Here is a 19,511-nt window from a genome sequence, read left to right as displayed (position 1 = left end):
TTTTGCATTCTCTCTGTCTCTCTTTATCATACTCTTTTTCATTCTCCTTTTTTTCTCTCTCTTGCTCTCTCTCTCTCTGTTTCTCTGTTTCTCTTTCTCTCGCTCTCGCTCTCTCTCTCTGTCTCTCTTGTCTCCCTGTCTCTCTGTCTCTCTCTCTGTCTGTCTCTCTGTCTGTCTCTCTGTCTGTCTCTCTCTCTGTCTCTCTGTCTTTATTCAACCAGTCCGCAAAATACTTTAATTTGGGGTTTTTTTGTACCATGTGGCCTCCGAGCTCAAATATGTTTGACACTCCTGGTCCATGGCAAAGGAGATACATTTTTGATTAATTGCTCAGGGAGATTACATTGTCTTTCGGAAAAAAGAAAATGTATTTTATAATTCCGAAAAATAGTAGGACTGTTTGACATCTCACTGAGACTACAATGTTCAATAACTCCCACTCTCAGTCATTGATTTACACACATAAAAAACACACACAACAAAATGTGATGTCAAGCCTAAATAAAAGTTGTTATATAATAGAGATAACATTATGAGATATAACACAGTGGAGGTAAGGCGAATCCCTGTGGGGGAGGTTTTGAGTAAAATTGCATTTTTGAGAAGAAATTGCATGGATGAATAAAAACAGATAGTTTTGGTAATTTTCAAACGTTTCTGTTTGTTAAATGATTTATTATTGTTTGAATTAAATATTACTGTTTTTTTTATCTCAAGGCATTGGATGTTTGGGCCATGGGCATAACTCTCTACTGTTTCATCTTTGGAAAGGCAAGTCTACATGAATGGCTCTTGGTTTTTGCATTTGGTTGGACATTGAAAGTTTCTTTAAAACTGGAAATGTTTAAATCTAAGCTTAAAACACACTTCTACTCTATAGCATATGAATAACCTATATTTTTTGTTGACAATATCTCTGTCATAGCCTGGTCATCCTGAAAGGGGGATCACCACATGTACGGTCCCTTCTAAAGGTTTCTTCATTTTCCTCATGTTGAGGTTTTTGAGTTTTTCCCTGCCCTCATGTTGGTTTCAGATCGGTGGATGGTGTAATAATAGTCTGAAATAATAGTCTGTGCAATAACCTGTGCAGCCCTTTGAGACTCTTTGTGATTAAGGGCTATACAAATAAAAATGACTTGACTTAAAAACAGATATCTTCAGTTAAAGTGCTTAAAATTATTGTGATTGGTATGTTTATCTATTACAGGGAGTGGGCCACCCAATTATCTGGCTCAGCAACTGAGTGAACGCTAAGATAATGCTGCAACAAACTGAACTATAAACTGCTAGTTTTTCCCAAGGTTTTAAACCATGCAGCTTAATCAATGGAAAGGCTAACACACAGCAACAACTGATACGCTTGGCCTCCGGATATGAGCTAGAAGACTTGAGCTGAGCCACTATGTTGCTTTGGTGTCTTCCTATCTAGAAGCACTCTTGCACACACTATCCAATTTGAACCAGTTGAGACCATTGCGTCTCACATTGGTACAAGGACGAAGTTGCGTCACCCAAAACTGCCCCCGCTGCGTAGGTAGGAAGCTAAGACAGTATAAAACCAACCAATATCTTAGATAAAACAGACTTCTTCCCTGCCGCTTAAAAAGCCTCCACAGATATAAAAACCAAGCTGGGGTTCAGGCCAGACCTTACATACTTCATCTGTATGTTGAATGGCGCTGTGTTCTGCTGTCTTTGTGGGTGTATGGTACAAAATTTAGCAGTACCTTAGCTCCTCTCAGAATAAAGCGCTGAGAAAAGACTAGCATCCAAGCGCCACTTTAATCCAAAGCACAGTAAAACTGAAACATACAATGAAAATACGTTGAGTCTGACACCACAACACAAGAGATGGACAAAATCCGCAAAGCATATAGCAATTTCAATTCTATACATCCAAAATAAATTTCTACCATAGTATATTTTTGGAAACTTACAATCTAATAGGCCGAAGGCACAACAATGTAAGCAGATGCCATTGTGTCAATGAGAACGTTGAATTAGACTGAACAAATGTCACATCACTTCTTGTCTGAGAGAATCCTTCAAAATAACTATCAAAAACTAGGAAAACTTCAAATTAATTTTTGCTCGGGTGCAGAACTAACAGGGCGTTGAGAAAAATGTATAGGTGTCCAAAAACATGCCTGTTACTATGAGAATGCCACAAACAAATTAAAGACCAGACCGTAACAGATTGCAACCTCCAGTATTTTACCTTTAATTTTCTCCAAAATATCAGTCGCACCAGCTTAAAAATGCATAATTAAGAACGAAAAAAACTATTTAAGTTGCCCTGCACTATATGTTGGATTTTGGGGTGAAATGTATTTGATTAAAATCAACACCAAAAACATACATGTCAACTTGAAAGGCAGTTTAAAATAACAGGCTAAATAAGTGCATAGTATACTAACGTTACATGACTGACATGCCTGGTAATGTCAGTTTAGACGTAACATATTAGGAGTTATTCAGATAACTCGTGCATAAAAAAACATGCTAACACGTTTACCAAACTATCAGTTTCACTTGAAATCACTAAATCCAATGAAATCTGCATCTTCGATAGCACATATTTTGTTATTTGCAGCTAGTAATCTGCAAAATGTGATTTTGTTTTGGTGCCATTTATGTTCAGCTCTTCTTAGTTGTTTTTATGAATTACCAACAATGTTAAAATTATCAACACAGGCCTTCAACGCCTTCCTGCGGTTTAGTGTGAAAATAACATGTCAAATGATAGAATAATGTGTTAATATTTTTACACATAAGTTGCACCATAGTATAAGTCGTACCCCAGCTAAACTATTAAAAAAAACAGACTTATAGGCCTGGAAAATAAAATAAAAAAAAAAACATGTTTTTTCCTAAACAAAATGAATGGGTAAGACTTATTATCAGCTGCGTCACATAGTTGTTTTTAATGGTATTTTAAGTGACTGTGTTTATCATTATTGAGAAACATCAGTGATGTGATGGTTAGAACACGTTTTTTTTCCCAATTATTTTAAAATTTTCCAAGATGGCAATAAGTGAGTTATGTTTATATTCATGTGTTATCCAGTATCGTATTGATTTGGCTCAGTACTACTGTAATTCCCTTCAAATGTGTCTGTTTGTTGCTTACTTACGCTCTGCTACATTTTACCCATGAGCAACAAAATAATTGAATCCTCCTTGCTTGTGTTTTATTTCCTCCATGTTCGGCGTCTCGCCTCCAGTGCCCATTTATCGACGAGTACATATTGGCTTTGCACAATAAGATAAAAACCAAACCTGTGGATTTCCCAGAAATGTAAGTTCCCGGTACCGCGCCTCTGCACCATTAAACTGCCGTTTCCCAGATTAGGTCATTTTCGGCTCGAGCGTTAACTCTCGTTTGGTCAAGATCCCCACACATAAACACGGCTTTGTGCACTGCCAGCGTGATACTAAATGTCACTTGCATCATGCAAACAAGCTCTGAAAAGAATAACGGGCCACACTATAGGCCACCCACCGTGCTTTAATTAGCATTCATGTAGCATTCATTTTTGGTTGCACTACACACTTCAACGACACTTATAGGTCAATTAATGCACACTGTCCCTTTATTATTTGACCCGAAAATGTCTTTTTAAAGGTGCATTTTTTTAATATTGGACCTCTAAATGGAACTTAAGTGTCTTATGCGACCAGTGCAAAATAAGCACAGCTTATCAGAAAGATGCAAGACAAACATGGTGGTGACGACTAGGTGTGACTAGGTATATTCTAGACCTATTTTTGTGAATTTTAACATCGGTATGATAGTTCATGTATTTTTGCCTAATATTCAAATGTTGTTGTTTTTTTGTTTACTGAATGTTTTTGCTTTACCATTGGGAAGCACTAAAAATTACACACTATCCCCTTTAAATAGACAGTGTGCATCATTTGACCCCTAAATGTCACTGCATAGTGCAAAAATGTTTTACAAAGCACAGGGGAGAATACAAACTGGGAACACATGCAAAAATAAAATGTCTTACCCCATTTGCAGAGAAACGTCTCATTATAAATTATAGTTTTATCTTGTATTTTTGTATTTGATCTGTTTTTCTAATACAATTAAAAAACGTTAACTTACGATAAGCAGAAGTGACATGCGTAACAGATGCAAAATAAATTTGCTTATTTAATTAAAAAAAAAAACTTGAATTGTGGTTAAACAGCTATTTCTTAAAATGAGCCAAAGGATCAGCTTTTTATAGAGGTTTTTGCTTAATTTAAATATGATTTTCTTATTCTACTAAATGAACAAGATACTATATTCTGAAATAAGAATAACACTTACAATAAGCACCATTTTTGCCAGTGGGGAGAAGTATTTTTTGCTGTGTAGGTTAAAAGGACTGTGTGAATTATTCGACCACTATGTCGCTCTATTGTGTCGTTCAACCAAAAACAATTGTTAAAAAGCACAAGGAAAAACTACAGAGACCCAAAGTGACCAAACCAAGATGGCAAACAATTATCATTGGATGTAAAATAAATACATATTTCTCAGACTATTCAAAAAATACAGTTTTATATGATATTTCACAAATTTCTTATTCTTTTATTATATATAATTTTTAGGAATACGTTATTTTACCACTAGGAGGTGCTAAAATATTCAATGTCCCTTTAAGTTTTATATTTAGACAATTTTTTTTCCATAGTGAACTCCTTTTATTCTGATTTAGAGGCTATTTTTGCTTTTTAATCAAATCAATATTGTGTTTTTCTTTCATAAATCAATTTGTTTCACCACAAGGATGCGATAAATAATACACACTGTCCCTTTAAACAAACACGTCTGCTACATGATTCTGTAGAACACTTTTAAATTCTGTATTCTTTATTTTCAACAATTAAACATAACAGTATTTAAATAACCAACAGTAAAAAATATTTCACATTAAAATCACTGTCAATTCAATTATTTATGTTTTTCAGAAGAGTATTGATCAAATTGCATGGTCACATCTTTTTATTTTTTATTTTTTACTTTTATTGATCTAATTTCTTTGTTGTGTTTCCTTTAAGACCAAAAATCAATGAAGAGCTACGGACTTTGATCTTGCGAATGCTGGACAAGAACCCGGACACGAGAATCACTATCTCAGAGATAAAAGTAAGAATGCACGTTCTTAAATTATTAATTTTAAAAGATTAAGAAACGGTCAAATCTAATCAGGAAATTTAATTATTTTATCTTTACAAAAAAAAAACCCATGCAATTGTAGCTTTGTATTCTTCCAGTAATCAACTGAGTACATTAACTAGAACATTCACCCATATCAGTTGGTGGCAGCAGATTATTTTTTTCTTTATACTCAGGGATCAGAATTTTCCGCGGATCCGCGGATTTCCGCTGTTTTTGAACCCCAAAGGTCATTCCCGTAAATCGTCTAAATTCGATGAGAAAATATTTTGGGGGGGTGAGGTATGATACGTGACTGTTTCATCACCCCAAGTTAGCATTTAGACCATTGGTCGATAGGTTCGGTGATAACCAATCAGCGGAGCTTTTGTTCAGAGCATTGGCTTTCTCAAACATGGCGCTCCTTCCGGTCTTTTCAAACGGTGAAATGAGTGTTTGAAAAAGTAAATATGAAAATACTAAGAAAAGAAGACGAGGCTTTTGTCTCCGAGATTGATAAAGGAATCAAGAATAAATTTAAGTGGTCATGGCTGGAGAAGACTGTCACAGTAAACGTTAAAATCGGCGCAAAGATCGAGGAAGTTACAGAAACTTTGAGCCAGTTCATCGCAAAGTGTCTATACTGTGTCGATCTGATCAATTATGGTACGCGAGGTTGTGTGGCACTGATCGATCATGCTAAAATGAACAAGCACAAAGCAAAAATAGCTTGCCGGCGATCAAATTATGCACTCGGATCCGCATTTAAAATCGGCAGTGAAACTAACAGTAACACCACCGGTTCAACATTATTGGCCGTTCCAAATCCTTCCACTTCAAATACTAGCAGCAGTCAACCACTGGTTCCCCTGTGTGACAGAAAATCCCAATCTGAGGTATTTATAAATCTATTTATTTATGAAATGATTTTATCTTTTGTGTTTATACAATATTTAGAACAGGATAAACAAAATTTAAAATTTGTTATAAACATGATTAAAATAAATTATTTCGTATCATCATGATCATGTTCAATATTACAAATGCTTTTAATGTCAATATATTATTATTTTTTTAATTTATATATATATATATATATATATATATATATATATATATATATAAAAAATACATGGTTTCTGTTTTGTTGGATTTAATTCATTCTAGTGCAATTTTCACATAGCAAATAAGATAAATGCCTACGGCCCCTGGACCCTGGCTATTTCAGCTGAAAATGAAAATCTCCATTCTGATCCCTGTATACTGATTATCTGCTCATGTCATAGTACAGGCAAATACATATATACATAGCTATTTTAACATTTTGGGTCGCCACCCCTGGTTTAGGTGGACCAATGGGTAACTCAAGGGGGTACTGACCACCTGCCCCTGGAGGAGGAGCATTGCTCACCAGTGGAGGTGACCGAAGAGGACATCAAAAACTCTGTCAAGTTTGTCCCAAGCCTATCTGCTGTGGTAAAACAAAGCACTCTAATAAATATATTTGATGACTGTATCATTGCAAAACTTTCAGGATTTGAGAACCAATATTGTTGCCATTTTCAGATCCTGGTTAAAGCCATGTTGCGAAAACGCTCCTTCAGTAATCCTTTTGAGTGTCCCAGTCGGAGGGAGGAGAGGTCCATGTCGGCACCAGGCAGCCTGCTTATGTAAGTCCATAATTGGGCGCTGTCCGGGTCTCACTGCAATGCAATTTTCTCATTTTTCCCCTGAGTATTTAAGGTTGCTATAGGCTTCGCTACTTCCCTCCTGTCTCTTTGTCTCCTATCAGACAAGCCAGCTAGCATTACTCCTGCGGCCGTCGCCACTGCTTTGTCTTGTCACCATAGTGCCAGAATTCATCCTATATTTGTATGCAGCCCGGCTTTACGGCCTATGTAAGGGATTCTTTGTGTGTGTCCTCACACGGCCGTGACAAAGAAGGCGATAGCGAAATACAGATGGATTTGATCATTATAGAAACGCGCATTTCAGTAAAGGACTGGGGGGGAAAAGAACAGAAAAATACTATAACTATCTTAGCTTATTGACTAGCTGCCAAAATAGCTTAACACTGATTGCTTTGTGAGAAAAATGGAAAATATTATAAAGATGAACATGGTAGGAAGGAAAAAGGAAAAGGAGGACATGAAAAAATAAGATGAAGGACGGAAGAAAAGGAAGGGAAGAAGAAGGGAAAAGGACAAATTTAGGAAGGAAAATGAGGTTGTGAAAGAAAGAAAGGAAGGAAGGGAGATGAGGAAGGAAAGAAGGGAGATGAAGAAGGAAGGAAGGGAGGCAGGTGAAGAAGGAAGGAATTATGGGAGATGAACAAGGAAGGAAGGAAGAAACGGCGATAAAAAGGGAGGAAGGGAGATGAAAGAAGGAAGGAAGGGAAATGTGGAAGGAAGAAAGAAATTAGGAAGGGAGAAAGGGACATGAAGGAAGGAAGAAAGGCAAAGAAGATTATTAAGGAAGGCAGATGAAGAAGGAAAGAGGGGAAAAGAGATGAGGAGGGAAGGAAGGAAAATGAGGGAGAAAGGAAGGAAGGTAGGAAGAAAGAAAGGCAGGGAGGTGAAAAAGGAAGGTAGGGAGGTGAAGAAGGTAGGAAGAAAGGAAAGGAGGTGAAGAAAGGAGGAAAGAAAGAAGGGGGATGGGGAAAGAAAGAAGAGAGATGAGGAAAGAAAGGTGATGAGGAAAGACGGAAGGGAGATGAGGAAAGAAAGAAAGGAGATAAGGAAGGAAGGAATATGAAGAAAAGAATTAAGGAAGGGAGATGAGGAAGGAAAGAGAAGGAAGGGATATGAGTAAGGAAGGGAGATGAGAAAGGAAGAAAGGAAGGGAGATGAATAAGGAAGGAAGAGAGATGAGGAAGGAAGGAAAGAAGGGAGATGAAGGAAGGGAGGCAGGTGAAGAAGGAAGGGAGGCAGGTGAAGAAGGAAGGAAGGAAGGGAGATGAAGAAGGAAGAAAGGAAGGAAAGGAGATGAAGGAAACAAGGAAGGTAAGGTGATGAAGGAAGGAAGGTAAGGTGATGAAGGAAGGAAGGGAGATGAAGAAGGAAGGAAGGGCGATGAAGAAGGAAGTAACAGATGAAGAAGGAAGGAAGGAAGGAAGGAAGGGACGGAGATGAAGAAGGAAGGAAGGTAGGGAGGTGAAGAAGGAAGGACGAGAGGAAAGGAGGTGAAGAAGGGAGGAAAGAAAAAAGGGGGATGAGGAAAGAAAGAAGAGGGGCGAGGAAAGAAAGAAGGGTGATGAAGAAGGACGGAAGGAAGGAAGGAAAAGGTGAAAGAAGTAAGGAAAAGGGGATTGACAAAGGAATGAAACCCATTAAGCCACTTTACACCATGCTACAATATTTACCACTGGGAGCCGCTAAATAGTACACAATGTCCCTTATTATTTTTCTTAATTTGAGTCCTTATCGTTTTTGTTCACAAATGGCTTGTCCGTCTTTCCCTTTCATTTTGCTGCAGGGACTCTTGGCCTTTCCGGCCATCTTTAAAACTGCACCCATCGCTCAGGTAAAATGAGCCACGTCCGCTCACCACACATATTACGAGGTACATATTAACATAAGCGTGTTTCAGGGAAAAGATGTTCATCTGAAATGATCACAAAATATTAATCAGGAGTGGGCAAACTTTGAGTCGTGGGACGCACTGGGTTAAAGAATTTGGCAGAATGACCAATCCAGAACGGAAACATTTTTAAGTATATACTTTTTAATCGGCCAATAGAAAGTCTTAAATCCGATACCTAGACGATGCAAGAGGAAAAAATAGAATGCATGTCCATTTTTTTTTTTTTCATATGCATTCATGAAGAAATATACATGCTGACGTCTACCATGTTTTCTGCACTGTATGGCCTGCCGAATTATAAGGGGCATCCCCAAGAAAAAGTCTTCCGTAATCTATTATTCACACCTGAGGCCAACCGGACTATAAGGCGCGTAAAAATTGAGACAGCAGTATGTTTATCCATTTGTAACCGTTGACCTCTTTATACACTTTGGGCATATAATAGTGGAATGATAAATAGTGCAATGATTTATCAGTCGATAATTATTATTGATTTAAATTTCCCCCAAATTTTGCAACGGGAATTGAACCTGGATCGCGACGCTTAGGGCGACACAACTTTACAACTGGACCATCAGTGGTACAGATGACGCACACAAAGGCGACACTATTTTTTACTCCTGGTGCCAAAAACACTGATTTGCGTCGTGCATTGTGTAGGTAAAACAGTCTCTTTATCTTACCTCATCTGAATGCCAATTACCTCTCAGTTTAATATGTATAAGGACATAAAAGAGCTTGTATAGTATGTTGTATAAAGACTATGTTTTCTGTTTTGTGTGCGGTCCGTAATTCGCCCATCCATGAACTAAGTATTCAACCTCTAAAGCACCTTTGAGTATTCAACGATAATGATTACAAGGACAGATACTTCTAGTGTGTTTATAATGTAAAATATCTTTTTTTTAAAAAGAATACTGATAGCTTAATGGAATTTTTGTCTCTTTTCTAATTCATTGTATCAAACTCTTTTATTGTATTTTGATTTACCATACTACTGACTCCGCTTGGTCGCCTTGCTGGGCTGCTGCTGCTTTCATTTCAATGTTTTTGTTGCCGTCTCACCGCGGCTGTTTTCTGCTACAAATGGCATTCATTGATGACAGGGGGTTATTGCACAAAACCATTATAAGGAATTAAGCCGGGATGTTTATTGTTTTGGTTGAATTTAGCCTCATGTCGGTTGCATGAAAGCAGGTTAAATTTAGCTCGGCTCAGTTATTCTCTACAGCTAGCCTGCTCCAGACCAGGCTAACAACTAGGCTAAGAAAAACAGCTCGTTCTACTACTGTCAGACTTGTGAAAAATGAATGGGTTTTCTAGCATTTCCATGGACCGTCTTAAAATTTTAATCAGTCTGCATTGAAATTTGACATATATGCTGTATCGTCATTTCATTAAACTCTGTTGACTGTATAGTTGCAAAAGTCATTTGCTGTCAGGCCTAGTCTTTTAATGCTATGCCCATTAAGAATGCTTGTCATATTTCAATCAGAGCTTTGATGTACTGTATATGTATATTAATGCTGTTGTCTGAGATTTCTAAAAAGTGACTCAAAGATTGTATCACTGAAGTCTTGGACAAGGGTGATAGTCTATACGTAGGTCCAACTTCCAATCATTCTTCCTTCGTCAGGGAGAGAGAATGTTGTTCTTTTACCAAAATCATTAATTGGATAATAATTGAAAAAGTGAGATTAGACGTGGTACTCCAAAATAAACATGCAATAAAAGACATATCATATAATGAAAGACTTATACAAGAGATGTATTATTTAGCGCCTCATAGAGGTTAAAATAACAACACATATTTGTACTGTTCTTTGTAAATTTAACCAATAAAGCGAATCACCTTCAACATAAAGTGTATTTAGTTTCATTAAGATCCACCAATAATGAAAAAAAATTTTTGATATGAAAATAACCGAAAATACAGGAATGATCATAGGAACACGTATTTTTATAGCCGTGGTTTAAAAAACTTTGAATTGTTTGACAAAACATCAAGCTGTTAAAAGCTCCTGCAAAAAACTGTTTTTTTTTTTTCTCTTGCAATCTTTATTTATTTCTCCCGCTCTCTGTCGCTTTCTTTCCCTCTTTTTACTTTTTTATCCATTTTATTCTTCTGTTTTATTTTTTTCTTTCTTTTTTTTTCCTGATTTCTTCTTCGTCTTGTTTTTTTCTATTTTATTCTTGCCTTTTCCTTTTATGTACCTTCAAAAAAGTAAGACGGAAAGGTCCTTTCTTTTTAGAAGTTATTTTTTTATTTTGTTCTTACTTTCCCTTTTCCCCTTCTTTTTCTTGCCTTTTTGCCTTTTTCATTTTTCTCATTTATTGTTTTTCTTGCTTTCTTATCCTTTTTTTTTGCTTTCTCTTTTTTCTCCCTTTCCTTTATTTTCCCCCCTTTTTTCACCAAAGTTTGGGCAAAAAAATGAGAATAAAAAAGACGTGGTTTGGTCACTTTGAGTCTCTGTAGTTTGTATTCTTCCTTTTGCTTTTTAGTACTTGTTTATCAGTTTCACTATACAAAATGGCGACATCTATTGGTCATACACTTTCACTGAGTCAGTGTGCAATTATCTGCCAGGCTTTCTCCTTTTCCTAAATAACAAAGCTAGTGTAACCTTTTTTTCTTATAATTGATTTCACATCTTCATTAAATTCCATAAGGAGCTGTCGTTCTGCTCCCGTACTAAAAAACGGCGGGTGACATTTTTCCATTTTCTGATCTGTGATTCTAAGATCCATCCTGGGGGTTCATTTAAGGATACCATGAACATGCATTGTTCCCAAATTTCTACAGCTGGCTTGACATAGCTGCGCCTTTTCATTCTGGCTTGGCAGACGTGCAACCAATTAAACCAAAATATGGCAGCCAAACTTGATCAAGGCTGTGCTTATTCAGCTAGCCTGGATTACTTTATTGTAAATTCAGGACTACAGGGCACCTGAATCAAGCTGCATGCAAAAACTAAAGGCAGAAACTAACTTTGTTTTTGTACAAGCCTTACCGGATTTTAAGCCGCATGCTCAAGTGCCCGAAAAATTAACTCATTTACCTGTCTTTCATTTTTGAAAAATAAGTGGGAAAATGTACCGAAAAGTAATACATTGTCTTGACTTTAAGACACTCGTGTGCGGACTTTGTCCACAGATGTCAATCTCAATTAACCAGCTCAGCAGTCGTTTTTAATTAAATTCACATTAACATATTGGCCGGAGAGCGCAAAAAAACATTTTCTTAACAAAACTCAACGTACTGTACCCACTAAAATTCAGAAACCAGGTTTGATTTGTTTTTTTTATGTAAAGTTGTATGATCTTAAGCTCTCCCCTCCTTTGCGCACATGACGAATCGATATAGAGGAGACCAAGTATAAGATTGACAGCTGTAAAGTCTGCAAACGAGTGTCTTGATCGCGGCACAATGTGTTACTTTTCTGTATTAGACATTACCCCAGCGATTCTGCCAAGATCGGGATCTTACTCCATAGGGTCACTGGGAATCTCATTCATACAGTCATGCACATCACAAATTAGATGGCAATGCGTTTGACAACTGAATGGAGTCATAGTTACTACCACCTTTTACCCGTTCTTCATTGAATTTCTTTACTCTGACATTCAGAGCCCTTGGCAGAAATCGTATTGCTGCGGGCCCTTGCAGGTGGTATCCATCTGTTGACCGTGCACCTCTCAAATGTTTTTTGCAGAAAATGCAGCACTGGTGGCGACACACCGAGGGAAGGAGAGCTGGAAGACCTGCGTGAAGACGAAGCCTCCTCTTAAGCTTTTTTGTTTGTTTATTTGTGCTTCCTGTTGTCTTAGGTTGACATTCTCACTTTTATTTATTTTCAAACTGCTTTGGCTTCTCTTCCATGAAGCCTGTTATTTTGCTCTGCAAAGTAGCAATAATATCCTTGGTTTCAATGACAAGAGACTTCCAATCCAGCTCAAGGGCACTCCAGATTTTTTTCCCCAGAGTATTTTTGCATAATTTTTACCCTTCACGCCTGATTTGAGATGAAGCAAATCTGCTTGTGGTGCGGCCTCGTTCACAAAAATAGCAATTTTTTGGTTTAGTAATTGTTAATGATTTTTGTAGCATATACTGGAAGTAAGTTGGTAAGTTTATAGTTTAGTAGGCACTCAAAATAAGGACTGAAAACATCAATGGAGAACAGCCAAAACTTCAAAAAAGAAATCCAAAACTGTCCGAAAATGTCCTCCCCCCAAACTCTCTTATTATCATATGTTTTAGGTTACAAAAGCAAATCGACCGCAAAGGGTGTGGAAATAGATCCTGGCAATGATGTGAACAGTGTACAGGTATAATAGTCAAAACAACAAACAAGAGTGCACAGTAATAGTAAAAAATACCAAACTGGCATCTCATGCAATCTCCTTTGCATGTCTCTAGTGTTAAAAAAAATAATAAACTTATCATAAGTGGTTTGTAACACACAAATGTAACCATAAATGCAACTAAAAACAAATAGCCAAATCAAATTCCATTTATTTGTACAGCTCTTTAGTCACAAAAAATATCAGAGGGTTGCACAGACCACCATTACAACATCCCCCAAATCTAAAAACATACATGAGAGCAAGGAAAAACTCAAAAACCTCAGCATGAGGAAAATGATAAAATCTCAATGAGTTATTGTTGTCATTATTATTACTATTGATATCAAAAACTAAGTAGAAATGACAAACACAATGCAAAAACAATTAGTATTTTCACTCACTTGCACTTCTCTTTTTACTATTAATTCAAACATAATTTCCTAATTGCAATTTCACATGACTATCAATCCTGTTCCAAAATATTTGATCCCATTTTGTAGGCTAATAATTTTGCCAATTTTTGCTGGTTTTACCTCAAGATTTCACAGCTCATGTAGAAATGTTCCTAGTCTTTGTGTGTAACATTTGGCATTTCTATCTTTTTAGGATTAGAAATGGTGTTCACTTCAAAAGAAAGGTCATTTTGTGTGTTTTGCAAAGAAGGCATAACCTACAAAACAATTTAAGACTTGGGACCAAATATTTCAAGAAAAGGGCATCTTATGTCAGTGCTTCTCAGATATTTGTGTAATGTCGTTAATCGACAGCTTTATTTATTTGATTTCATGCTGTCCGCTGCCAACATTTTTAATTAAGGTGGTCGCAGAAACGCTGATTACTACATATGCCGCTTTGAACTTTTTCTTCGCTTTCGGGAGACTTTCGTTTTCCTCTTTATCCCTGGCTCTCCTCGCCCGTCTTCTCATTAGTGTTTATTATTGTTTTAATGGGGTCACTGGAGGGTTTGCAACACTTTGTGGCGACACTAGATACTCTCGCCTATGTATGTGCAAAGTGCGAATGTATTACCACCAAGCGCAGACTCTATCAATGAGAGCACTGCTGCCTTCTAATGCAGTGGAAGTGCGACACACTTTATCCTAGGACTGTAAAAAATAAAGTTCCCTGAGGTCAATTGCGCCTGCGCCCCCTTTGCAGAGCATTGCAACACCACCCAAATTTGCCATTTTCCATGCCATTTTAAAGGGACAGTATTTAGTATTCAGTCGTGGGAACCTCCTGCGTGGGTTCAAATCCAGCTCCAGACTTCTTGTGCGGAGTTTGTATGTTCTCCCCGTGCTTGCGTCGGTTTCCTCCGGGCACTCCTGTTTCCTCCCACGTTCCAAAAACATGCGTTTCAGGTGAATTGGCCGGTCCAAATTGTCCCTTGGTGTGAATGAGTAAATGAGTTGTTTGTCCCTGTGTGCCCTGCGATTGGCTGGGAACCAGTTCAGGGTGTCCCCCTGCCCACTGCCTGGAGATGGCTGGGATCCTCGAATTGGGCCTGGTCTCCGTGATTGGTAAATGAAAGTGGTCTGCAGGTCATCCCTTTTATTGGTAACGGATCTGGCGTTCTTGAGATACAGGCTCAGGCGGGATGTCTTGTTAAGTAGCCGTAACAGTCGGCCGGACCTGCGACCCTGCACTCTTTGTTTCGCTCCCGACGTTGCCTCCGTCTTTTCCAGGACCCAATAACAATCCACAGAGCACCTGGTGGTTATTAGCATTATCTGGACTTTCTTCAAAGTCCAATTTAGTTATTGAATTTCTTTTCAATGAAACAAGCTCCTGAAATACTAGCCATCGCTATGCTTCACAGTATGTTTTTGGTTGGTGGACACATAGACTAGGGCTCTTGTCCGGCTGTTCGACTGACAACCTACATAAGCTTATCACAGTCGCACGCACAGACAGTCACGCCCATCCAAGAATCACGCACAGCCCTCAACTTGGCCCCGTCCTAGCATTTGTTGCATGTTGTCTGCAGTGTTGGGAATAACGCCTTTGTAAATAATGCCGTTACATAACAGCAATGTTTTTCAACAACACGGTTAGATAGCGATTTCAAATATTGTATGTAAAAAGTGCGCCGAAAGAAAAGGCGAATGAGAACTGAGTTTTGACAGCACCCGACTCGTGCTGTTAATAAACCTAACGGTCCTATGAGCTGGCTCCCCACAGCGGTTTCCCTCTGGGACGCCTTTTTTCTCTTAAGATTTGTCAATATGCATTTTTTGGGGACTCTATGCTGTTGACTTTCAATTTGTTCAGTATAAATAGGTTAAAATTGTTTTATCTTTTTTGGGAGATTTAAAAATATTTTATGTTTCCTATGTTTTTCAGTGTTAATATGTTTGTATAAAAATGTACTGTTTATTATTATTTTTTCCTCCTTTTATCTTTATTCTTGTTATTGTATTTTCCTTTTGTTTCTGTTTTTCCCATTTTTGGCTTTTTTTCATTGTCCCCCCTGCCACCTTTTTAAGTCATTCTGTGCATGAGGTTACATAACAATTGGTAATTTAAGGTTTAATGCAACAAAAAAATCCTAAGAGCCATTTGGGATCCGACAGAGCTTTCTGTTTTTAGTTAGGGGAGCCGAAAAAGCCGGTTCTCTGAAAATAGTCGGAATTCCTCTACATCTCTACAAGTAAACGCGGTGTTTCATTTTTGCTCAGAAAACTTCAAATTCTTTGATATACAACAATTTATTTTTAAAGTAATGGAAATAGTTCCTTTGCCTGGTATCTAAATACTTTAACTATAAAATAATTCAGTCACTAACCTTTTTAAAGTAATGTGCCCAACACTGGTTGTCTTCTGCAAAACATAATGCAAGATGAAATTCCGCTAAGTATCAAAACTGTGAAAATTTAACCTTGATACATTGAGGTATTAAAATACATTAACTCTTATATCAACATGCAGGTTTTGAAAAACACTTGTATATCAAGTAATTTGCATGATTTCACATAAGACAAGCCTCACCTCAAGAGAGCTAACATAATTGTCCGATATCTTGCTGTTATGGGCACCCAAAAACCTCAAAAAGTCTTGGCAAAAACTGAGTTTTGCTCACTTTGAGTCTCCCATAGTGGTTAACCCACAGTCCCCTTTTGAAGACTTTTGTATCATTTTGTATGCAAAGCGTTCAATGTGAAAATGTCTTACTTGTTTCCCTTCTTTTGTCTCTGGTATTTATGCAAGAAATTTTTGTCTAGAACACTCAGGCTGTTCTTCATGTGATCTGTGCTTTGGTCAGCATCAACTTCAAAAGGTAACACACTGCTTGCACTTTACGTTGCATTTACTGTAAATACGTGACATTTATATACGGTAAATATACCATCTGCTTAGATGCAAGACTAGTCTGCATTTCCTTTAAAGAGACGCTCTACTACTCAATGTTATGCTAAAAAGCTTTGTGCTAAATGTGTGAAATAGGTCATGAATCCCTTTTTCACAAACTACTAAAGCGCTTTATTTAACATACCTGAGACAGATGGTATAACTTTGTCATTCTTCTGTGAAGCATGTGCAAAAAAGAAAACTTATTGTAATGTACTTGAACTGGCTTTGAGGAAGGCTTTTGTATATTTGTTTCAAAATGTAAGACAATGAAAATGATTTGAAAAACATTTAAAAAAAATGTATGGGAAGCCACCTGTCTTAATGTGACATTTTGATCATGATTGTGTTTGTAGTATATGTGTAAGCAAGCAAGAAACGCTTACTGTATGATATCCCTCAATTTCATTTTTCAACTTGGCTGTCTTCATAAATGGCTAAAAAAAGAGGATATTGCTTCTTTATTTTTGTTTTACAAACACAAAAAAAATGTTTTTAGACAAGCGAAACTCATAAAAGATAAAACGATTAGGGAAATTAATCTAATATTAATATTGACAATGTTGGGCGTATTACTGAAAAAGTAATGTAATGAATTAGCTAGTTACCAGTTACTCTATTTAAAAAGTAACTCCGTTATCCCCCAGACAACTGACAACAGAATGTGCATTACTCAGAAGCTCACAAGTTATAATTACCACATATATTATACCAGTGTCTGAAATAATGTCTGCCCGGATGCGCGGAGCGTGCATCTTTTACGTCGGGCTTAAAACTTACAAAACGTCTCTGACAACATTTTCAAGACAAAACAAAAAACTAAAGATGTTTTTTTTTTTTCAAAGCAAACGTTTGCTTTATTCCGATTTCGATATCTTCCTCTGGTTTGGAAATAATGGAATTTCGTTTTGTTTGGCAATTTGCATACTCAGCAGCCTATCAGAAGCCTGTATGGAATAACTTCGTGCTTCTGGACTCTCCCGAGCGTTATAAGGTCGTACATTTGCATATTATTTTCCAAAGGAGACGCACAGAGAACACAAGAAAAATGGAGAGAAGTTGTTAGGAATCAAGCCAAAACAGCCCCAGAAGAAAGATTCAAAAGAAGCTAACAAAATTTATGACGCTACAAAACGTAAACATACATTAAAAGCATCATGGAAAGAGGAGTTCACTTGGCTTGTAGCAGACGACGCAACGCAAACATTGAATGAAGATTAGTGAATACAAGTACATACTGTACTGACATTCAAAGCGGCGCTGCCACGAGCGGCTGCCTTTTCCAGCAGCTGCCCTATTGTTTTATTGTCTGCTCCTATCTTCGGTGTTTTTTCTTCCCGTTTTGACAACTACACTATGGATTACTTCTATCCTATGGGACATGGGTTTTAGCGCACAAAAAATGCGTGTATTCAGGGAATTTCAACTCCTTGCCCTGAAGAATTCTCGTGCCGGCGTGATGAAGGGGCTTATCGTGGAAGAAGAGCTGGAGCTAGCGAAGCGGCGTTATAAGTCTTCGGTACCATCCGTAATCATGGTAAATGCGAACTCACGACCAAATAAGATCATCGAGTGCTGGTGGAAAACATCGAAGCGCACAGGGAGCGCAGTTGCTGTGTTTTGCGGAAGCGTGGCTCACGTTTAGCATTCCGGACGCTAACGTGTAGCCACCCGGAGCTATCCGGCTTCAACGCCGCCAAACAGAGACACGAAAGCCGGGGGGAATCGGAGAGGAGGCGGACTTGCTAACACGAGGTGGTGTATCCCTGGATTTTCACAAAGAAAAGTTTTTCCATCTGCCGCGAACTTTTGGACTGGCTTGACGTCATCCACTCCGCTACAAGCACCCCTAGGGCATCATGTTAATCTGTTAATAAACAACGGGGTAGACTGCTGGAAGTGTGAATTTCCCTACGGGGATGAATAAAGTATCTATCTATCTATCTACTGATGGCAGATTGAAAATACATGTCATGTCATACATGCAATGATTGTTATAAGTAGATTTATAATAACCTTAATTTTAAAATGTTGTTCTGTTTTATATTCTGATTATCAATCCTCAATACTTTGCAACAATGTTTTTTTGCGATGAGTCGTCTTATTGTGTTTCAAGTTGTGAAAAACGGGGCAGGCAACTTTATGGCTATGACAAAAAAGTTGCCTGCCCTGGTGTCCGGTAACTTTTTGTCACGAGTTTGAGACACTGATTATACTCCCATTAAAGCAGACTTGTCACGATTTGCGGGTCGACCCATACGAAGGGAAGCCAGAACAGAGGTGGATGTGCTCAAAAAGGGGGAAGGTATTTAATGAGAGAGGGGGGTACAAACAAGTGGTCACAAAACAATTAAGTGTCCAAACTACAGGTAAGATCTTAGGCTTGTACTCGAACCTCAAAGTTCCATCATCAGTGCTGGCTGGGCTGGGCTTATCTGTCGCTGTTTATTTATTTTCTTAAGTTTTTATTTGTTGTGTGTCGCCTAGCGATAAAACAGCTTGTCCTGCAGTTTAAGGTCTGTCGTGTGCTCAGTTCATCTTCAGCAACGTAATAGTGAACCGACTGACCAGTAGCTGTTCGATGCTGCCGGAAGATAATCCATGACGCTCTGTGAGAGATATGCAATACAGTCTGCACATTTCCTGCACAGGCTATGGATTAGCATTTCCTGCCTTTGCCCGCCACTAGCATCTAATGGCCAGAAGGCATCAATAAAAGTTTCAAAAGATCCTTACTATTGGGGTCACGGGACTGTCGGATTGCCAGGCAGGGCGAGGAACGGACGAGGGTGCAAGAGTGAAAGCTCCATCCTTTTCACCAATGTTATGTTCAATAGGGAACTTGGAAATCGGCTATGTGTTCACTGTATCACCACACTGAGGCAACAGCACACTTTATGGCCTTGAAAGCACATCTTCGTAACTCTACCCTGTGGCTGTGTTTATATGCAGCAAAAGTCATGTGTTCTCCATGTGCTCACTTTCTTCCTTTGTCCTCTCCCTCATCCTCAAAAATAAAATACTATATTCAAATTTGGGGTTTTTTTTGGGCTCGGCCCCTTAAATTTAGGTAATCTGCTGG

The 19,511-nt window shown here is 38.0% G+C and overlaps 1 protein-coding gene across 1 annotated transcript in view; it reads left to right on the top strand.

Annotated features, from left to right (window-relative positions):
• camkk1a (calcium/calmodulin-dependent protein kinase kinase 1, alpha a) overlaps positions 1-17,094 on the top strand; it is a 77,446-nt gene extending 60,352 nt beyond the window's left edge. Inside the window, exons 11-17 of the mRNA XM_088321162.1 lie at positions 718-771; positions 3,228-3,301; positions 5,056-5,143; positions 6,500-6,628; positions 6,719-6,822; positions 8,627-8,674; positions 12,448-17,094. Coding sequence (XP_088177288.1) covers positions 718-771; positions 3,228-3,301; positions 5,056-5,143; positions 6,500-6,628; positions 6,719-6,822; positions 8,627-8,674; positions 12,448-12,523 — 573 coding nt within the window. The 3' untranslated portion in view covers positions 12,524-17,094. The remainder of the gene's footprint in view (positions 1-717; positions 772-3,227; positions 3,302-5,055; positions 5,144-6,499; positions 6,629-6,718; positions 6,823-8,626; positions 8,675-12,447) is intronic.
• Positions 17,095-19,511: the final 2,417 nt, after the last annotated feature.

Source organism: Urocampus carinirostris, chromosome 17 (assembly GCF_059441175.1).
Source record: "Urocampus carinirostris isolate Australia breed hairy pipefish chromosome 17, RoL_Ucar_1.0, whole genome shotgun sequence".
Lineage (NCBI taxonomy): Eukaryota > Metazoa > Chordata > Actinopteri > Syngnathiformes > Syngnathidae > Urocampus > Urocampus carinirostris.
This window is presented reverse-complemented; position numbering and strand designations above follow the sequence as displayed.